This window comes from Microtus oregoni, unplaced genomic scaffold (assembly GCF_018167655.1).
Source record: "Microtus oregoni isolate MIOR12 unplaced genomic scaffold, Mior012 000022F_ref0000154, whole genome shotgun sequence".
Classification (NCBI taxonomy): Eukaryota; Metazoa; Chordata; class Mammalia; order Rodentia; family Cricetidae; genus Microtus; species Microtus oregoni.
The window spans coordinates 15,519,926-15,537,114 of record NW_024543081.1 but is presented as its reverse complement, the minus strand read 5'-3'; the positions used below and the strand labels follow the sequence as shown (position 1 = coordinate 15,537,114).

The 17,189-nt window shown below is 39.1% G+C and overlaps 1 protein-coding gene across 1 annotated transcript in view; it reads left to right on the top strand.

Moving 5' to 3' along the window:
- St13 (ST13 Hsp70 interacting protein) overlaps positions 1–15,891 on the top strand; it is a 41,683-nt gene extending 25,792 nt beyond the window's left edge. The window contains exons 6-12 of the mRNA XM_041672439.1: positions 4,023–4,107; positions 4,240–4,350; positions 6,098–6,200; positions 8,708–8,824; positions 10,860–10,908; positions 12,797–12,930; positions 13,980–15,891. Coding sequence (XP_041528373.1) covers positions 4,023–4,107; positions 4,240–4,350; positions 6,098–6,200; positions 8,708–8,824; positions 10,860–10,908; positions 12,797–12,930; positions 13,980–14,108 — 728 coding nt within the window. The 3' untranslated portion in view covers positions 14,109–15,891. The remainder of the gene's footprint in view (positions 1–4,022; positions 4,108–4,239; positions 4,351–6,097; positions 6,201–8,707; positions 8,825–10,859; positions 10,909–12,796; positions 12,931–13,979) is intronic.
- Positions 15,892–17,189: the final 1,298 nt, after the last annotated feature.

The following is a 17,189-nucleotide window of genomic DNA, read 5'->3' as shown; positions in this document are numbered from 1 at the left end:
GCTGCTTGGTGACATAGGCACAGTAGTTCATCGTCATAAAGAGCTTGGACCTGTGGATCAGCATATTCTCCTGCACCAAGAATTTGATCTTGGGAAACCTCAATACCTTTTGCTCTTCCTTGCTGTTCCATATGTTTGGATTCTTCTCTGAAATAAATTCCAAACATCAAGGAAGGTCCATTATCTAAAACTGCAGACACTAACTGATGGAAATCATGGGGGGTAGCTCTAGCATTAGAAGCCCAAGTCCTTATCATTTCCTTTACATATGCATTGTGCAAGCCAAAATTAACAACAGCTTGCTTAATTTCTTTCAGATCATTCATTGCTATTGGCGTCCATCTAGCTTCTCTGACTCCCTTTGAGCCTTTAGAAGTTGATGCTTTTTCAGAATTAAGTATAGGGTATGTCGCTAGAACCCTGGGTAAGCCAGTTCTAATAGCTGGTGGAGGCATTGTATCCTGTCCTTGTGCCTCCTTACTCTGTTCACCAGCTGCAATAATTTCCCCAATCTTTTCAAATCTTTTTATCATTGTCTCTCTTAAATCCTGAATCTCCTGACCTGTATATATTTCCAGTGATTTCACTGAGGTATCAATTTTTTGGTCCCCATTCTGCACCTGTGATTCCAAAGCTTTAATTTTTTCCTTCAAAGATAACATGTCCTCCTTAAACTTTTCTTGTATATCATGTAGATTCCCATCTTGGAGGTACATTCTGTCTGTTACCTTGTCAAAACTTTGTGATAAAGTCTGAAGGTCAAATTCAACAGCCTGAACCCTTTCAGGTAACTTTCTAATACCCTTGGATATGGAATCAATTTTGTCTGTCATAGTATCCACTTGTTCAGATAACCTCTGATTTTCAATGATTTTAATCCTGTCAATTAGTTGTTCATTATTAGTTCGTAAAGATTCTATCATTCTTAGGAGTGCCATATTCTTCTGTTCATTATTAGTTTGTAAAGATTCTATCGTTCTTAGGAGTGCCATATTCTTCTGTTCATTATTAGTACGTAAAGATTCAATCGTTCTTAGGAGTGCCATATTCTTCTGTTCATTATTAGTACGTAAAGATTCAATTGTTCTTAGGAGTGCCATATTCTTCCTTAATGATAGAATATGGAAAAGAAAACTGAAGCCTAGTAACAAGCAAATTAAGGTATCCCCATAATCATATAAACCTTGTATGATGTAATTCATTGTATTAGTAAATGTAAATTTACTAATCCATTGTATTAGTGAAAACAAAGCAGTAAAATTTGCGTTAGAAACGAAAACTGCAATATTACCTATTATCCAGCAGGTGGCGCTGTTGCAGAGTCGCGGTGAAAACATGGTCCTGTTTCAGTGCCTTAGTAGATGTTAAAAACTGGAAAATGCAAGTTTCTCAACAAAGTAAATGTAATTAAATCAATTCCTGAGACGGAACCAGAAACCCAGAATCCAGGGGTATAGAAGAGCAATCTGGAAGCCGCTTATGCCTCAACGTGACAGAGTCACCCTGAGGGGTTGCAGCTTTCAGCAACCGCGTGTTCTGGTTCGTGCCACTTAAGAGCTGTGCTTGCAAGGGAGATTTAAAAATGACTCAGAAAAGAGCAAACCAGAGACTACACGGGCCTGTGGAGTTTAAATCCACGTGGGGAGGCCAAGGCTGCCGCTGCCCTTGCAGCGGCTGAGAAAGGGAGGGCTCCCGCCAAGCCGAACTCGCGGCCGCCAAGCCGAACTCGCGGCTGCCAGCGGGGAAAGGAGAGGTTCTAAAACCAAACGTTGGGTGCCAAAATGAAGGCGTAAGTCACAAACAATGCCACACCAATTCGGGGTTATGATTATTAGGGTGGTATTTATTTAAAGGGGAAAAAACTTACAGATCACTGTCCCAGGCAACCAGGAAAGGAGTCCAGTCGCCGGCGGAGCAGGAAGTGAAGAGAGAGAGGAGAGGGAAGTGGCCGCTTTTTTAAAGGGAGAGAGACCACGCCCCATGGGGTGGTATCTCAGCGGTGATAGGCTGGAGGAGTGGGAGGACCTCCCGCAACAGGATGGAGAATAGATTTCGATGTTGAGTGGAAATTAATTATTAAATTTGGTGATGTAGTTGTAGAACATTTGTATGGAATTGTGCAAAGCCCTAGAACATGGTATATTTTTATTATTAGAAAGAATTTTGTGTAAGACACACATACACACACAGTAGTACTAAGTAAGGCTTTTTTGGGTTGTTTTTGCTTTTTGTTTTTTGAGACAATGTCTCACTATATAGTTCTGGCTCTCTTGGAACTCACGTAGACTAAGCTGGCCTTGAACTTTCAAAAATCCACCTGCCCAAGTGCTGGAATTATTAAAGTGCAATGCCACCCCTCCGGGCACTTAGAAATTTTTGTGTGTTTTGTTTTTGTGAAGTTTGTTAAAATCCCATATTCACTAATTAGGTAAAAATTTTCCCAACAAAGTGTTACATTTTAAAATTCTTCAGTTGTCTTGCTACTGAGAATTAAACTGAGCCATACAAAGAACTTTTCTAATTCTGTTTTTTGTTAGTTAGCTTCTCTTAAAGGACCAATTCATAAACAAAGAAAGAAAAAAACAAAAGCTTTTGGGCCAACAAAATGGCTATGTAGGCAAAGGTGTTGGCTACTAAGCCTGGAAATTTGAGTTCAGTCCCTGGGACTGATAAGATGAAAGGAGCTCTGAAAGTTGTCCTGATTTCCATGCATACACAAGTAAGAATAAATCGGTGTGATTCATTACACATAAAGCTCTAAGACTGCGGGGCTTGAGGATGGCTCAGTAGGACTAGAGATCCTAGCACCCATATTGGGTGTCTCACATATGTCCTTAAGTCCAGCTCCAAGGCATCCAGTGCTATATTCTAGTCCGAACATGTGTGAATACATTTATAAAAATACAGAGACAAGTAATGATAACAGTGAATAAAGGTTAATGTCTTAATGGCTTGGATGTCTCTATTTTTGTGAATTCAAGGTGTTGGGAACCAGACCTGGGTCTTCTGCAAGAGCAATAAGTTTCCTGACTATTGTTCCTGCTCCCCTTTTATTTATTTTTTTTTGCTTGAGGTTGGGATACTCATGCACAGTGCATGTGTAGAGGTCAGAGAACAGCTTTCAGAAGTTCATTCTGTGCTGCTACCATGTGGGTCTTTTCTTTTGAGACAGTCTCCCTACAGTCCAGGTTTCCTGGGATTAATTTTTGTAGCCTAGGCTTGCCTTCAGTTTGTAATCCTTTGACTTCTGCTTCTTGGGTGCTGGAGTTTACAAATGTGCATCTTTTTGCTTTGTCTTTTTTCCTTCAAAATTTTTTGTTTGTTTTGTTTTTCAAGACTGTTCTGGGGCTTCCTCTGTAAACCAAGCTGGCCTCCCAAGTGCTCATATGCCACCACAGCAGACTCTTTTAAATTTTTTTTTAAATTATTTTATGATTTTATGTGTATGGGTGTCCTGGTGCCCTCAGAGGCCAGAAGAAGCCATTAGATCTCCTGTAGCTTGTATTATTGATAGTTGGTTGTGAACTGATACATGAGTGTAGGAAACTGGACCTCGATCATCCGGAATAGCAGTCAGTGTTCTTAACCACTGAAGCATCTCTCTAGCCTGTTATTTAAAAAATGTTACGGTACTGGCTGCTCAATAATAGTTCATTCATGCTTGTTGAAAAGTACATGTCATTAAGCTATGTCTCCCATCTTTAGCAGTCTTTTCTCTTTTTAAAAAAATAGACTGAGAAGGTTGGAGAGATGGTTCAGAGGTTAAGAGCACTGCTTGCTCTTTCAGATAATTCCCACCAACCACATGGTGGCTCACAGCCATCTCTATAATGAGATCTGGTGCCCTTTTCTGGTTTGCAGGCATACATGCAGGCAGGACACTATACATAATAAATAAATAAATATTTAATAAAACGAACTGAGAAAAGGATGTATAATTCTTAATCAGATTAAAAAGTCAAAGTATTTTATTAATATTTTTGTCCTTTGGATATTTCTTAGTAAGTATTCTTTCACTTCAGGTGAGCTGCAGAAAGCAATTGACTTGTTCACTGATGCCATCAAGCTAAATCCTCGCTTGGCTATTCTGTATGCCAAGAGAGCCAGGTAAGAACACTTAAGTACAAAAGTACCTTTTATAGACTTTTTTCCTTCTTTAAGTAATTTTGATTCTGTAGAAATCCCAAAGGTTTTATTGTTTGAAGCGACATTTTTCTTAATACTATCTTGGTTTTTTAGTGTGTTCGTCAAATTACAGAAGCCAAATGCTGCTATCCGAGACTGTGACAGAGCCATTGAAATAAACCCTGATTCAGCTCAGCCATACAAGTGGCGAGGGAAAGCACACAGGTAAAAGAGCAAACAGAGCTGGGGAAATGGCTTAACTGTTGCCAGTGCTTGGAGGACTGAGTTTGACCCATAGGTAGTAGTGGTGCACACCTGTTTTCATCTCTATTCATACCTGAACTATATCAGCTTCTCAGTGGACCTGAGAGACACGGAACTTCACCAGGAAACAAACACTTGTGAAACACTTAAGTTTTACCATTAGAAATAATTACCAAACTGGGTGAAAATGTCTTTTATTCAGATTTTTTTTTTAAAGGTTCCACTAATGAATAAAGAAGATTCAGACTAGGGTATTCATTATCTCTCTTGGATTTTGTTGTTTTTTAAGACAGGGTTTCTCTTAGTAACAACACTGGCTGTTCTAGAACTCACTTTTTAGACCAGGTTTGCCTCAAACTTTCAGAGATCTGCTTGCCTTCTCCAAGTGCTGGGGTTAGAGGTATGTGCTACCACTGTCTGGAGAGAATGGATGTTCTTTGCACAAATGTATTAAATGACTCACAGTAGTGACTTTTATGAAGGCACTTCTCAAAGAGAAAGGTTGAAATAAATGTATCAATGCTGTGTAGGTGGAGGAGACACTTAACATGTTGTTTGGTATCTTGGAAATCGGCCACTAGTTCTCAGGTGGTGATCTGCTGTCTAATACGAGCATGCTCTCCTTTTGTGCCTGGCTGGTTACAGATTTAGAATAAACTTAAGAGACAATAGTTTAATTTATTTTTATGGGCTCTAAAACCTGTGTGGTAGGGTGGGTGTACTTACTGCTTCTGTTACTGTCACTTTAGTGAAACAACCAAGAAAAAGTATCTTTAGAAATTCATGATTTGAATGAAGAATGTTTAAATTGCATTTATGCTAAAATTTTCAATTATAAACTGAATGTTTGCCATTTAAGTCTTTGTCCCTATGTAATTTTAAAAACCTACCATATATGTAACAGTGTTTCGTAATTATTATCTTAGCACAGCATACCCTCCAAGTTAGTTGAAAATTTTTCCTTGACAGGATTGTCCTTAAGAATATAGCTCATTCAAAATATGTGGCTAAAACAAAATATTTTGAAAGATAATTTTAGGTTTTGGGGGGAGTTGTTAAATGTGATATTCACATTTCTATTCATATTTGGGTTTAGGGTTTGCTTTATCATTTTTTATTACATATATCTTGAGGGAGTGGCAGTATTTCATGTCATGTTGTATGTGTTCTCCACTTTTTTTTTAAAGATAGATTTATTTATTTATGTGTACAGTATTCTACCTGCATACCAGAAGGAGGGTACTATAGATGGTTGTGAGCCACCATGTGGTTGGTGGGAATTGAACTCAGGACCTCTGGAAGAGCAGCCAGTGCTCTTAACCCCTGAGCCATCTCTCCAGCCCCCTCCACTTCATTTTCAACTGCCTCTCCACCCCTAGTCTTTTAGTTCTGAGTCTTAGTTTGGGTTGTTTTCTCAATAAAGCAGACCCATGGGCATGGCTTTCCCTTCAGTCCTACGAAGAAAATACCATGCAAAATGTCTTTGATGTTAAAAAATTACTGCTTTACCTCCTCCTTTTAAATACTTTAGAATTATTGTGGAAATTTCAGTTTCATCAAGTTTTTAGAATGTTACCCATAATGGTAACACAGTTCTTAAATTGGTTGCTTAAAAATTTGTAATTTATAATTAACTGGAAACTTTCTGTTATTCTGCTTTTTGTAAGTGGCTCTTTCAGTGATTTTTTTTTTTTTTAATCTATTTCAGACTCTTGGGTCACTGGGAAGAAGCAGCTCATGATCTAGCCCTTGCCTGTAAACTGGATTATGACGAGGATGCCAGTGCAATGCTGAAAGAGGTTCAACCTCGGGTATGTCAGAATGTCCTTAAGACTTCATGGCTTTGTACTTGGCCTGGAAGGTACAATCTCCTGACACAGATGATGAAACATGGAGCGGTAAAGGCACTGACAATGTATTCTACCTGGAAACTCATTAGTATGTCATACTTCCAATTTGGACACTGTCATCTTTTCTACAAGACTTCAGTGGAGTGATACGCAAAATTAGAAGGGTGATGCACATACTTGGGAGGCAGAAGCAGGCAGATCTCTGAGTTCTGGCTGTGTAGAGAGACCCTGTCTCAAGAAAGGAAGGAAGGAAGAAAGAAAGGGCAGGTTTGCAGTAAGGAAAGCAACTGAAAATCACGAAATAAGACCCAGGGTTATGTTTGACTCTGCTCATCTTATATAATAGGGGTATGCAGAAGACAAAGTCCTCTCTGGAGGTAAATTTCAATGTTTTTTTTTTTTTTGTTTTTTGTTTTTTGTTTTTCGAGACAGGGTTTCTCTGTGGTTTTGGAGCCTGTCCTGGAACTAGCTCTTGTAGACCAGGCTGGTCTCGAACTCACAGAGATCCTCCTGCCTCTGCCTCCCGAGTGCTGGGATTAAAGGCGTGCGCCACCACCGCCCGGCTTTTTTTTTTTAAAGTCTTTACTATGCAGAGAATTTTGGGGTTTTTTTTTTGGGGGGGCGGCGCGGTTTGTTTTGTTTTTGAGATAGGGATTCTCTGTAGCTCTAGCTGTTCTGGAACTCCCTTTGTGTCTCCCTATCTCTCTGTGTCCCAAGTGCTGGGATTAAAGATGTGTGCCACCACTGCTTTGCAAGACTTTTTTTTTTTTTTTGGTTTTTCGAGACAGGGTTTCTCTGTGGTTTTGGAGCCTGTCCTGGAACTAGCTCTGTAGACCAGGCTGGTCTCGAACTCACAGAGATCCGCCTGCCTCTGCCTCCCGAGTGCTGGGATTAAAGGCTTGCGCCACCATTGCCCGGCTTTGTTGTTTTTAATGAATCTGTTTATTCCAAAAACTATATAGCCTTTAGAGTCTTTTATTTGTTTTGCTCCTGAAACAGAATCTCAAGATTTGCCTATCCTGGAACTCGCTCTATATACCAGGCTGGCCTCAAACTCAGAGATCCACCTGCTTCTGCCTCCCAAGTGCTAGGATTAAAATTGTACATCACTACATCCAACTACAAAGTCTTTTTATTTTATTTTATTTTTTTAATGCAGAAGTATGAACTGGGGATATAGCTCAGTGGTGGAGTGCTTGTGTAGCATTTACAAAGTCCCAGGTTCAATCCCCATTTTGAATGAATGAATGAAAAAGAATAAATTGAATTTACCCTTGAATATTTTAATACAGGGGTTTTATTGGATTTAAATTATCACCAGATTTAATTTGATTAATAGAATTTTTTTCCCTTTTACTTGTTATTAATGTTGCTGTGAAGATGTATATTGAGGCTGGAAGAGTCATTTTTTATTTCAGCCTTGGTTTGTGGGTTTTAACTGAAGTCATCAGTATTTTGTAGCATTTGCTTTAACTTTGAACCATCATCTCACTGGCTCTTGACTTTTTTTGTTTGTTTTGGGGTTTTGTGTGTGTGTGTTTTGTTTTTCAACACAGTTTTTCTGTGTATAACTTTGGCTGACCTGGAACTTGGCTGGCCTCGATCGAACTCATAGAGAGATCCATCTGCCTCTGCCTCCCTAGTCCTGGAATTAAAGGCGTGCACTGACACCACCTGCTTTTTTAAACATTTTTATTGCAATAAACTTAGCAAACTAGCTGTTGAACCATATTCTAACATAAAGTATTTAAAATACTTGTATGGATACTAAAGCAACTAACATTTGAATACCAACTGTTCATCTCTAAAGCATTTGAAAGGTCTGTTTCTGCACCTCCACCCCTTTTTGTTTGGTTCTAGTGATCAAACTCCAGCCAGGCCTTGGGTGTGTTAATCACATACTTACTACAAAACTCTATCCCAGGGTCTAAGACTGAATGTTTCTGACTGTGTCCCCAGTTTTTAAAGTATTGTTTTCACTTTATGTTATGGGTGTTATAACTACATGTGTGTTAGGGTGTCACATTCCTGCAGTGCCTGCAGGAGGAAGAAGAGTGCATTGAATCATCTGGAACTGGAGTTAAAGGCAGTTCTAAGTTTCTGTATGGGTATTAAATATCAAACCCAGGTTCTTTGAAAGAGCAGCCAGTATTCTTAGCCATTGAGCCATCTTGCCAGCTCACCTTGTCCCCATTTTATAGGTGTAGAAACTTGAAATATAGACAGACTGGCAAAATCTTGGTGTGTGTATTGAGTATCTGCCTACTTCTGCAGATGTTTTTAATGATAGTTTTCTACTGTGCTGATCTGGGACTGGTGAACCCTAAGTTCTATGTTTGAGTAGAAGCCATCAAGCAAGAATTGTCCTAAAATTTGTAAAGTATTTGATCCTTGAGCTTTGTCATGAACGTCGCTTGACTTTATCAGACTTTTCAGGCAAACTTACTTCCTGTGATTCTTCTTTCCAGGCTCAAAAAATTGCTGAGCATCGGAGAAAATATGAGCGAAAACGTGAAGAGCGAGAGATAAAAGAAAGAATAGAAAGGGTGAAGAAGGCTCGAGAAGAGCATGAAAGAGCCCAAAGGGTAAATTGCTGTAACTAACTCAGTAGATGAGACCTCAGGACACTGTTGCTAATTCTCTGTTCTTTCTGAGATGGCTGTAGTGTGTGGGGTGACAGCCCTCGAAAGGAGTCTCCATACATTCTTTCCTTTCTGTTTTTAGTTTCTAAGTTTAAGTGATCTTGTATTTTCACCAATTTATATTTGTTTGTTCTTTTACACTTGCAAATTTGGGCCAAGAGTATAACTTACAGAGACTTCTTCAGCAGGGCTCTAACCCCCCCCCCCCCAGGTTAATTCAAATTTGATATTGCTATCATTTTGTGTGGGTACTAGTCCTTTCCCATAGGATTTGTCCTCTGTTTATTTTATGGTTCCTCCCTTTCTAACTGTGGGTTCATGGCTATTTAAAAAAAAGAGAGAGATTCTAGCTATGCATCTAATCCCAGCATTCAGGAAAATGAGTCGGCATAGCCTGCTCTCAAGGCGGGGAATTCTGTTTATTTATAATTATACAGTTGTATTATAGAAATGTAGAAAGAGGCTTCCTGCTGCTCTTCTGAATAGGGAAGCAGGTCTTTGCCCTCCCCCACCTCTTTCATCTCCTTTACTCTTCTCTCAATAAACTCCACACTCAAAAAGGAAAGAAATGTAGAAAGAGATCTTTGTTAGTTTGCCCCCGTAGTGTTAATCCCTTCCTGTTTATCCTAGTTTGTTCTTCCCTGTGTATCTTTGTATATTAGTATTATGTGACAAGACTTTTCCTCGGGAGGTGCTAGGCACACATCTGCTCATGCCAGAGAGGGAGTCCACAACAGACCAAAGTACGAATGCAACATCCAACTTGGTGAACCATGAGTTTTTAATTGGGTTACTTACAGGAATATAGGTGAGGGCTTCTCTGTAGGAGAAGAAATGACTTAGAGACAGTTCCATCACCAGTGTCCACTCAGCATGGGTAACAGCTCACAAAAAGCTGACAACCTGGAGCACACCGCATAGCCTGCAGGTAGGCTAGCAGGTCACAAAGTGACCTTTCCAAATGACCTCTTCAGGCAGTTTGACTTGACTGTGAGTGACTCTGAGCAGCTTGGCTTGTTTACTCTTAAGAAAGGGAACCTAGAGTTTCAGAGACCTCTAAAGGTATTTTGAGTTGTTACCTTGCTTAAAGAGCTTCCCTACAGGATGGACTGTTTTCATTTCTGGAAGAAACTGGTATACAACTGTTGTAGACTACTAGCATTTCCTTATATAGCTATATATAAGGAAGTCTTAATTTTACATCGTACTTTAAATATACATGTTTAAGTTTATAAAAAAAATATGCCTATGTGTTTGTATTTATTTGGTTTTCTTCTCTTCATGTCCTGGGGATTGAACTGGGCCTCAACATGCAAATGCTGTACCAGTGGGATACAGCCTATCTTGATTTTTTTCTAACTAGGTATGAAGGAAGGTTCTAATTGACTTTTGTTGGTTATAAAAACAACTCAGAAAGACTTCTTCAGTGTTATTTTACATTTTGCTGGGAGAATGTAAAAAGAGATGAACCTAGGAAGTAATCTAGACATGCCCTTTCATTTTGGAGTTTTTTTTTTTTTTAAATATTTATTTATTATGTATACAATATTCTGTCTGTCTGTATGCCTGCAGGCCAGAAGAGGGCACCAGACCTCATTACAGATGGTTGTGAGCCACCATGTGGTTGCTGGGAATTGAACTCAGGACCTTTGGAAGAGCAGGCAATGCTCTTAACCTCTGAGCCATCTCTCCAGCCCCTCATTTTGGAGTTTTAAAGTAGGCGAGAATTCATAGCTTGTATAAGAAGCAAGTGATTTGCCTTACCAGAGAAGTAAAATTGCTAGAAATCATTTGTAAAATGAGGCCCAGTGACAGTTGGAAATGGTTCTTCTGTTATTTTGAATCTCACCATTCTGCTGTCCTCTAATTTTTTGACTTTTGATTCCCTGGATTTCCATGAATAGGTTAAGTATGGGGGGAAAAGACTTTTTTGTTGCTTTTCTTCTGTTACATAATTTGTTTTCATTTTATCTTCAAGGAAGAGGAAGCCAGAAGACAATCTGGGGCTCAGTATGGCTCTTTTCCAGGTATGTATGAAAGGAGAATATGGTCAGGTGTGGTGGCGCACGCCTTTAATCCCAGCACTCAAGAGGCAGAGGCGTCTGAATTTCTGTGAGTTCAAGACCATCCTGGTCTACAAATTGAGTTCCAGGTCAGCCAGGACTAACTATACAGAGAAACCCTGTCTTAAAGTGTCTTGAAAATCCAAAGAGAGAATATGTTCACTTGTTTGTGTATTGAGAGTTCTTTAATACCCTGGATCTGGAGTTAACAGCAGTCAGTTTGGAGCTTTCCAAATTGGAAACTGGGTCCTGAACTGTTTTCAGAGCATCAAGCATGCACTCCTAACTGTTGAGGTGTCTAGGCCCTCTTTTCTTTCTTGTAAATGTTTTATAATCAGAAATTATTAGCAAAACAAAGCTTTTGAATGTAAGCAGAGGACTAGCATTCAGAAAGATAAGGGGGAAAGAAATTTAAGAAAATAAGTTTTGTTGCCTGAAAGAGGCAGTGTGAAGTTTTTTTCTTTTTTTAATAAACAATACACTTTTAACAATTGGGGTTCTTTTTGCTTATTTTTTAAAAGACTGTCTTCTACTTTGTGATCATATTCTCGCAAGGAAAATTTTGTGCTTATATGACATTGGTTAGAACAATTTATTTCAAAGCTAGAAAATATAGCATGTGTTCTCCAGGCAGTGGTGGCTCATGCAGAGGTAGGCAGATCTCTGAATTTGAGGTATACAGAGGAATTTCAGGACAATAATTGTATATTATTTTTTAGCGATACTGATTGTTTAGAATGGGACTCCTAAATACATTGATTCACCAAGCCTGGTGAAGCTCACCTGTCATCTCAGCCGGTCCTGGCTAGTTTTATGCCAACTTTTGACACAAGCTAGAGTCATATGAGAGGAAGAAACCTCAATTGAGAGTATGCCTCTGTAAGATCCAAGTGTAGGGCATTTTCTTAATTAGTGATTGATGGGTGCTATCCTTGGGCTGGTGGTCCTGGGTTCTATAAGAAAACAGGCTGTGCAAGCCATAGTGAGGAAGCCAGTAAGCAGTACCCTCCATGGCCCGTGCATCAGCTTTTACGTCCAGGTTCCTGCCCTGCTTGTGTTTTTGTCCTGACTTCCTTCAGTGATATGGAACTGATATGGAAGTAGTGTAAGCCAACTTGCTTTTGGTCAAGGTTTTTCATCACAGCAATAGTAACCCTAACTAGGACACTGACTTTAGGAGGTAGAGGCCAGAGGCTCAGGATTCTTGACCATTTTCACCTACAGAGCAAGTTTTGAGCTTGCCCAGGCTCTTAGCTGTCTGATTCGGTAAGCTAAAAAGGGAAATTAATTTCTGTTATCCCTATTTTAGGTAATACTTGAAAAATAACTGCTCTAGATAATGCCAAAACTAAATAAAACAAGCTTAGACTGATAAAAATTAACTTTAAATTGAAACAAGAAACTCTGAAGAAGAAATTCAAAGATGATTGGCAAGCATGGTGACACACACCTGCAGACTTAGCATTTAGAATGCCAAGGGAGGAAATGAAGGGTTCAGGACAGCCACCCTGCATCAGACAACTCATCCCCACCCCCCACCCCCAAGACATGTCTGACGTTAATGTTTTAGGAGGACCTGAAACATGTTACATGTTGATTCCTGGTTGTTTTTTTTTAAAAGGCAGGATTAGTTTTATCGAGCAGTTTTAAGTAATGAAAAATAACTCCAGAAAGGAGTAAAGTCTGATTTACAGCTCTAAAAAATTAGAAGTCGTGGTTGACAGCCTGCTCTGTTAAGAAAAGAATGTGCTAACTACCCAGGGGCATCCTTGTTCCTCATGTGTGTCCTTCAGTGTTAGAGAAGATCAGTAGAAACTTGGTGATGCCCCTCATTATTCTTTTATCCTTCTAGGTGGTTTTCCTGGGGGAATGCCTGGTAATTTTCCTGGAGGAATGCCTGGAATGGGAGGGGGCGTGCCTGGAATGGGAGGAATGCCTGGACTCAATGAAATCCTCAGTGACCCCGAGGTTCTTGCAGCAATGCAGGTAAGGTTTGGGATAATAAAGTTGGGCTTTGGTCGTCAGAGCCTTTCTTTTCTTCTTTTGTGTGATGACAGCACTCTCTGCTATTTTTCCTCTTTGTCATCAACTAATTTTGCAGTCTGGCATCTTTCTAAATTGAGATAAATTTGTTTTGTTGGCAGTGCTGGCTCACACCTTTATCCCAGCACTCAAGGAGCAGGCAGATACTTGTGAGTTTGAGGACAGCCAAGCTACACTCAGAAGTCTTGTCTTAAAAAAAAACAAAAAAAAATTGATTTTTATGTCTGTGAGCATTTATTTGCATGTTTCTAACATGCATTTAGTGCCCTTGAAGATCATAAGAGGGCATCGTGAGCTACCATGTGCGTGCTGGGAACCCAAGCCAGCTCCTTGGCAAGAACCACCATTGCTCCTAACCGCTAAACCATCTCTCCAGCCTGTTTTATTTTTTGTGTGTGTGTTCTTGTATTTATGTGTGCCAAATGTATGCTACCAGATCCCCTGGAGTTAGAGTTACAGGCTGTTTGTTGGTTGGGAGCTGCCTGTTGCCTGACATATATTCTGGGAACCAAACTCCGGTCCCCAGCCTAAAGGTTACATTTTTGAAAGTTTGTTGTAGGAAATAGTAGGAATTAAGTTTGACTTGAGTCTGGGTGCTTTGAAGATACTCCCAATCCTTGTGTATCAAATTATACACTGCTTTGACATTAGGGCATTTAGTATTCGAAATTGTATCTCTTTATTTACAACAAACGTTTTAAATTTTAGATTTAGAATACTAAACTTGGTCCATTGGGCACGTTGCTTAAATAAGTTATAAAACCCAGACATTGCCAGGATGTGGTGGCATACACCTTTAATCCCAGCATTTGGAAGACAAGAGGCAGTCTGATCTCTGTGAGTTTAAGACCTGCTTAGTCTACAGTGCTAATTCTAGGACAGCCAGGGCTACACAGAGAAACCCTATCTCGAACAAAAACAAAATATCCAACATAGCTGAAAAATTCAACCCTACTCCCTATTTATTTATTTTTTTCTTTTCTTTTCTTTAGGATCCAGAAGTCATGGTGGCTTTCCAGGATGTGGCCCAGAACCCAGCAAATATGTCAAAATATCAGAACAACCCAAAGGTTATGAATCTCATCAGTAAATTGTCAGCCAAGTTTGGAGGTCAAGCGTAATGTCAAACAGAGCCCTTGCTGAATGAAGAGCAGCTTAGCTCACTTACTGGATGTTGCAATAATACAAACCAGTGTACCTCTGACCTCATCAGGAGAGCTGGGGTGCTTCGAAGACTATCCCTACCCTTCTGCATCAAATGCGGCTGAAGCATTTTACAGTGGTTTGCCATTAGGGTCTTCATTCAGATAATGTTTTCCTACTAGGAATTATAAACATTTTTCAACCTTAAACATATTTTTTAAAAATTTAGGGGGTATTAATTCCTCCATTTTTCTTTACTAATCTTTTTGAGTTTTTCCTTTGAATTACTGGGCAAGGAAGCTGAATATGGTCGACTTACTGCTCTCATGAATGGAAATTAAGATTTGTTAGTGGGAAGTAAATAAAACTCATTTAAGTTGATTGAGTTGGACACTAAAGCATCTTGATTTGTCTTTTTTTAATGTTTCATTTCAAAATGATCTATTTCAGTGAATTTCTTGGGACCACCAGTATTTGGATCTGACCTGGGTAGAAATGTTGGACAGAGCAGCAGCAAGTCCTAGGTTTTGTTTGACTCTGTGTAAACTCCATTTAAATCTTACACTGTGCTGCAGGGGCAGTTTTTATTTTTAGGCATTGCAGTGGAATTAGAATCCCTAGTTCTGCTATTGTCCACTGTTTCACATAAATGTTCCCTATCATTCCCACATAAAGGAAAATGTGCTTTCTATGTTTCTGTCAAAAATTACCTTTCCTGTTAGAAAATACCTGTCTGCTTGTCCTCTTGATCTTCTTGCTGAGCTAAAGGTATTTTTTTTTCACTAGTGTCATCACTTTGCAACATAATTGTGGAAGCATATTTATTGCTAGTTTAATTTCATATATAGTAGATACGGTCGTTGTAAGGTCATACCTGGAACAGCTGTGGTATCTTATTGGACCATGGAGTTGCTTGTTTGGATATTAAACTTTGACACTTGTGAACTCCTATCAGAAGTCATTGGAAGGGAGCTTCCCTTTGGTTTTAGGTTTGCTTATGAAATTGAGAAACAAATGTGATTTTAGAGTTGATGTTGAAGTATACACCTTTGTATTTTGAAGAGTTTAAATTGTTTACATATGACGAAAGATTCATTTGTCCTATTCAGCTCTTAAATACTGCGATGTATTTAATGCCTGTTTTCTCTCTTGCTGCAAGGATAAAGAAAAATGATAAATCCACAGAGTGCATATTTAAATTAACACATCTGAAATCATATGTCCATGTAGATTTTAACTGCTTCATACAGCAGACACAGATGCATCTTGTTACATGTAAGAAGAAGCTGTATTTGGACAGAGCATGTGTTTAAAGTCCTTGATAACCATCACATATTCTTAAATTTGAATTTTGCATGGTGTTCCTTTTGTCCAAGAGTGTTTTCCTTTCATAATTTCTATGGTGTGCTGTGCTTTACTAAAGATAGTTTCTTTTGGACTCTGACTATAACTAATTATATTCTAATATTGCAAATATTTCCATAAGTGGGTGAAATTGCTCTTCTGAAAATTGTGTCCTTTACTTTTAGACTTCTGAGTTCCACAGATAGAAAAAAAATACAGGCTTCATTTATTTCATAAAGACTCAGTATCATTTCTACACCAAAAATATTGGGGTATTTTTTTTCACTAAAGATATAAGAAAAATACTATAAGATGAAGTTGTTTTTTTTTTTGTTTTTTGTTTTTTGTTTTTTTTTGCTTAAAGATATGTGGTTAATATTCCTAAGATGCTAAAATAAAATACGGTTTCAAACTGGATCTTGACCTTCCCCTTTTTGTTTTTTTTTGGGGGGGTATAGTGTACACTGAAGTTATATAATGGGTACAGTGGGCTATGGATTACTAACAGCTGACCCCTAAAAGCTGAGTATAATGTTCACCCATGTAGTCCCAGAATGTGAGAGGATAAGGGAGGAGTACAAGTTTGATTCTGGACGGTATAGCAAAACTTTGGAACCCAGGAGCTGCCCCGCCCCCACTTGCTCCTGCTCACCTAACATTCAGAGGACACCTTCTTTTGTACTTTTTAGAAGTTAGCAGTTCTGCCTTGCATTGAAGTAAATAACTTCTATGTGGGTCCAGAGAAGTTGATCTTGTGCCCTGGTCTAAGGAAAAAGGCGTGTGGTCAGGGATGCAGTTTGGGGAGATGCTGATGATACATGGCATTAACAGCTATCTTTTCATATTCCATTGTTCAGCCTTATTAGTTATCAGAGAAACAGCACACAGGTGTATGGTTATATGGACAAACTATTAGATTAAAACAAAGCTTGGTAAGCCTACTAGCTATCACATATCAGGAGACAGCTTCATAAAGGAGAAATAGCTTCTGGATTTAGAAAGTGGCTCACTGTTGGAGGTGGTGGTATGCGCCTTTAATCCCAGCAGAGGCAGGTGGATCTCTGAGTTCAAGATCAGCCTAGTCTACAAGAGCTTCTTCCAGGACAGGCTCCAAAGCTACAGAGAAAAACCCTGTCTTGAAAAAACAAGAAAATGGTTCACACGTAAAGTTAATGGGCCTGAATTAACATTCACACTAGTAGAACTTGGTTCCATGCACTGTTGTGATAAGATCCTACTGTGTTATCTTAGAACTGAGTACTTTCATTGCTTCACAATTTTATAGATGAAACTGAAGCACTTTGGCAGTTGCTCAGTGTAGTGTTTGTGGAGCAAGGAATCTAACATTTGTGTCTTTCCAGTTTTTTTATGAATCTGTTACTCCTGATTATTATAGGAGTTAGTGTGCGTGCACTTTAGCGGTAATTTTGAGACAGCATTTCACTATGCAATTCTGACTTGAAACAAACACATTGTATAGATCAGGCTAACCACAAAGCCTCTACCTCAAGTGTTGAGATCAAAGCCATGTACCACTATGCCTGGCTATTACAGTTTTGGTGGTTTTTTTTTTTTAAGTTATTTATTATGCCTACAGTGTTCCACCTGCATATTTGCATGCAGGCCGGAAGAGCGCACCAGATCTCATTAGATAGTTGTGAGCCACCATGTTGTTGCTGGGACTTAGGACCTCTGGAAGAGCAACCACTGCTCTT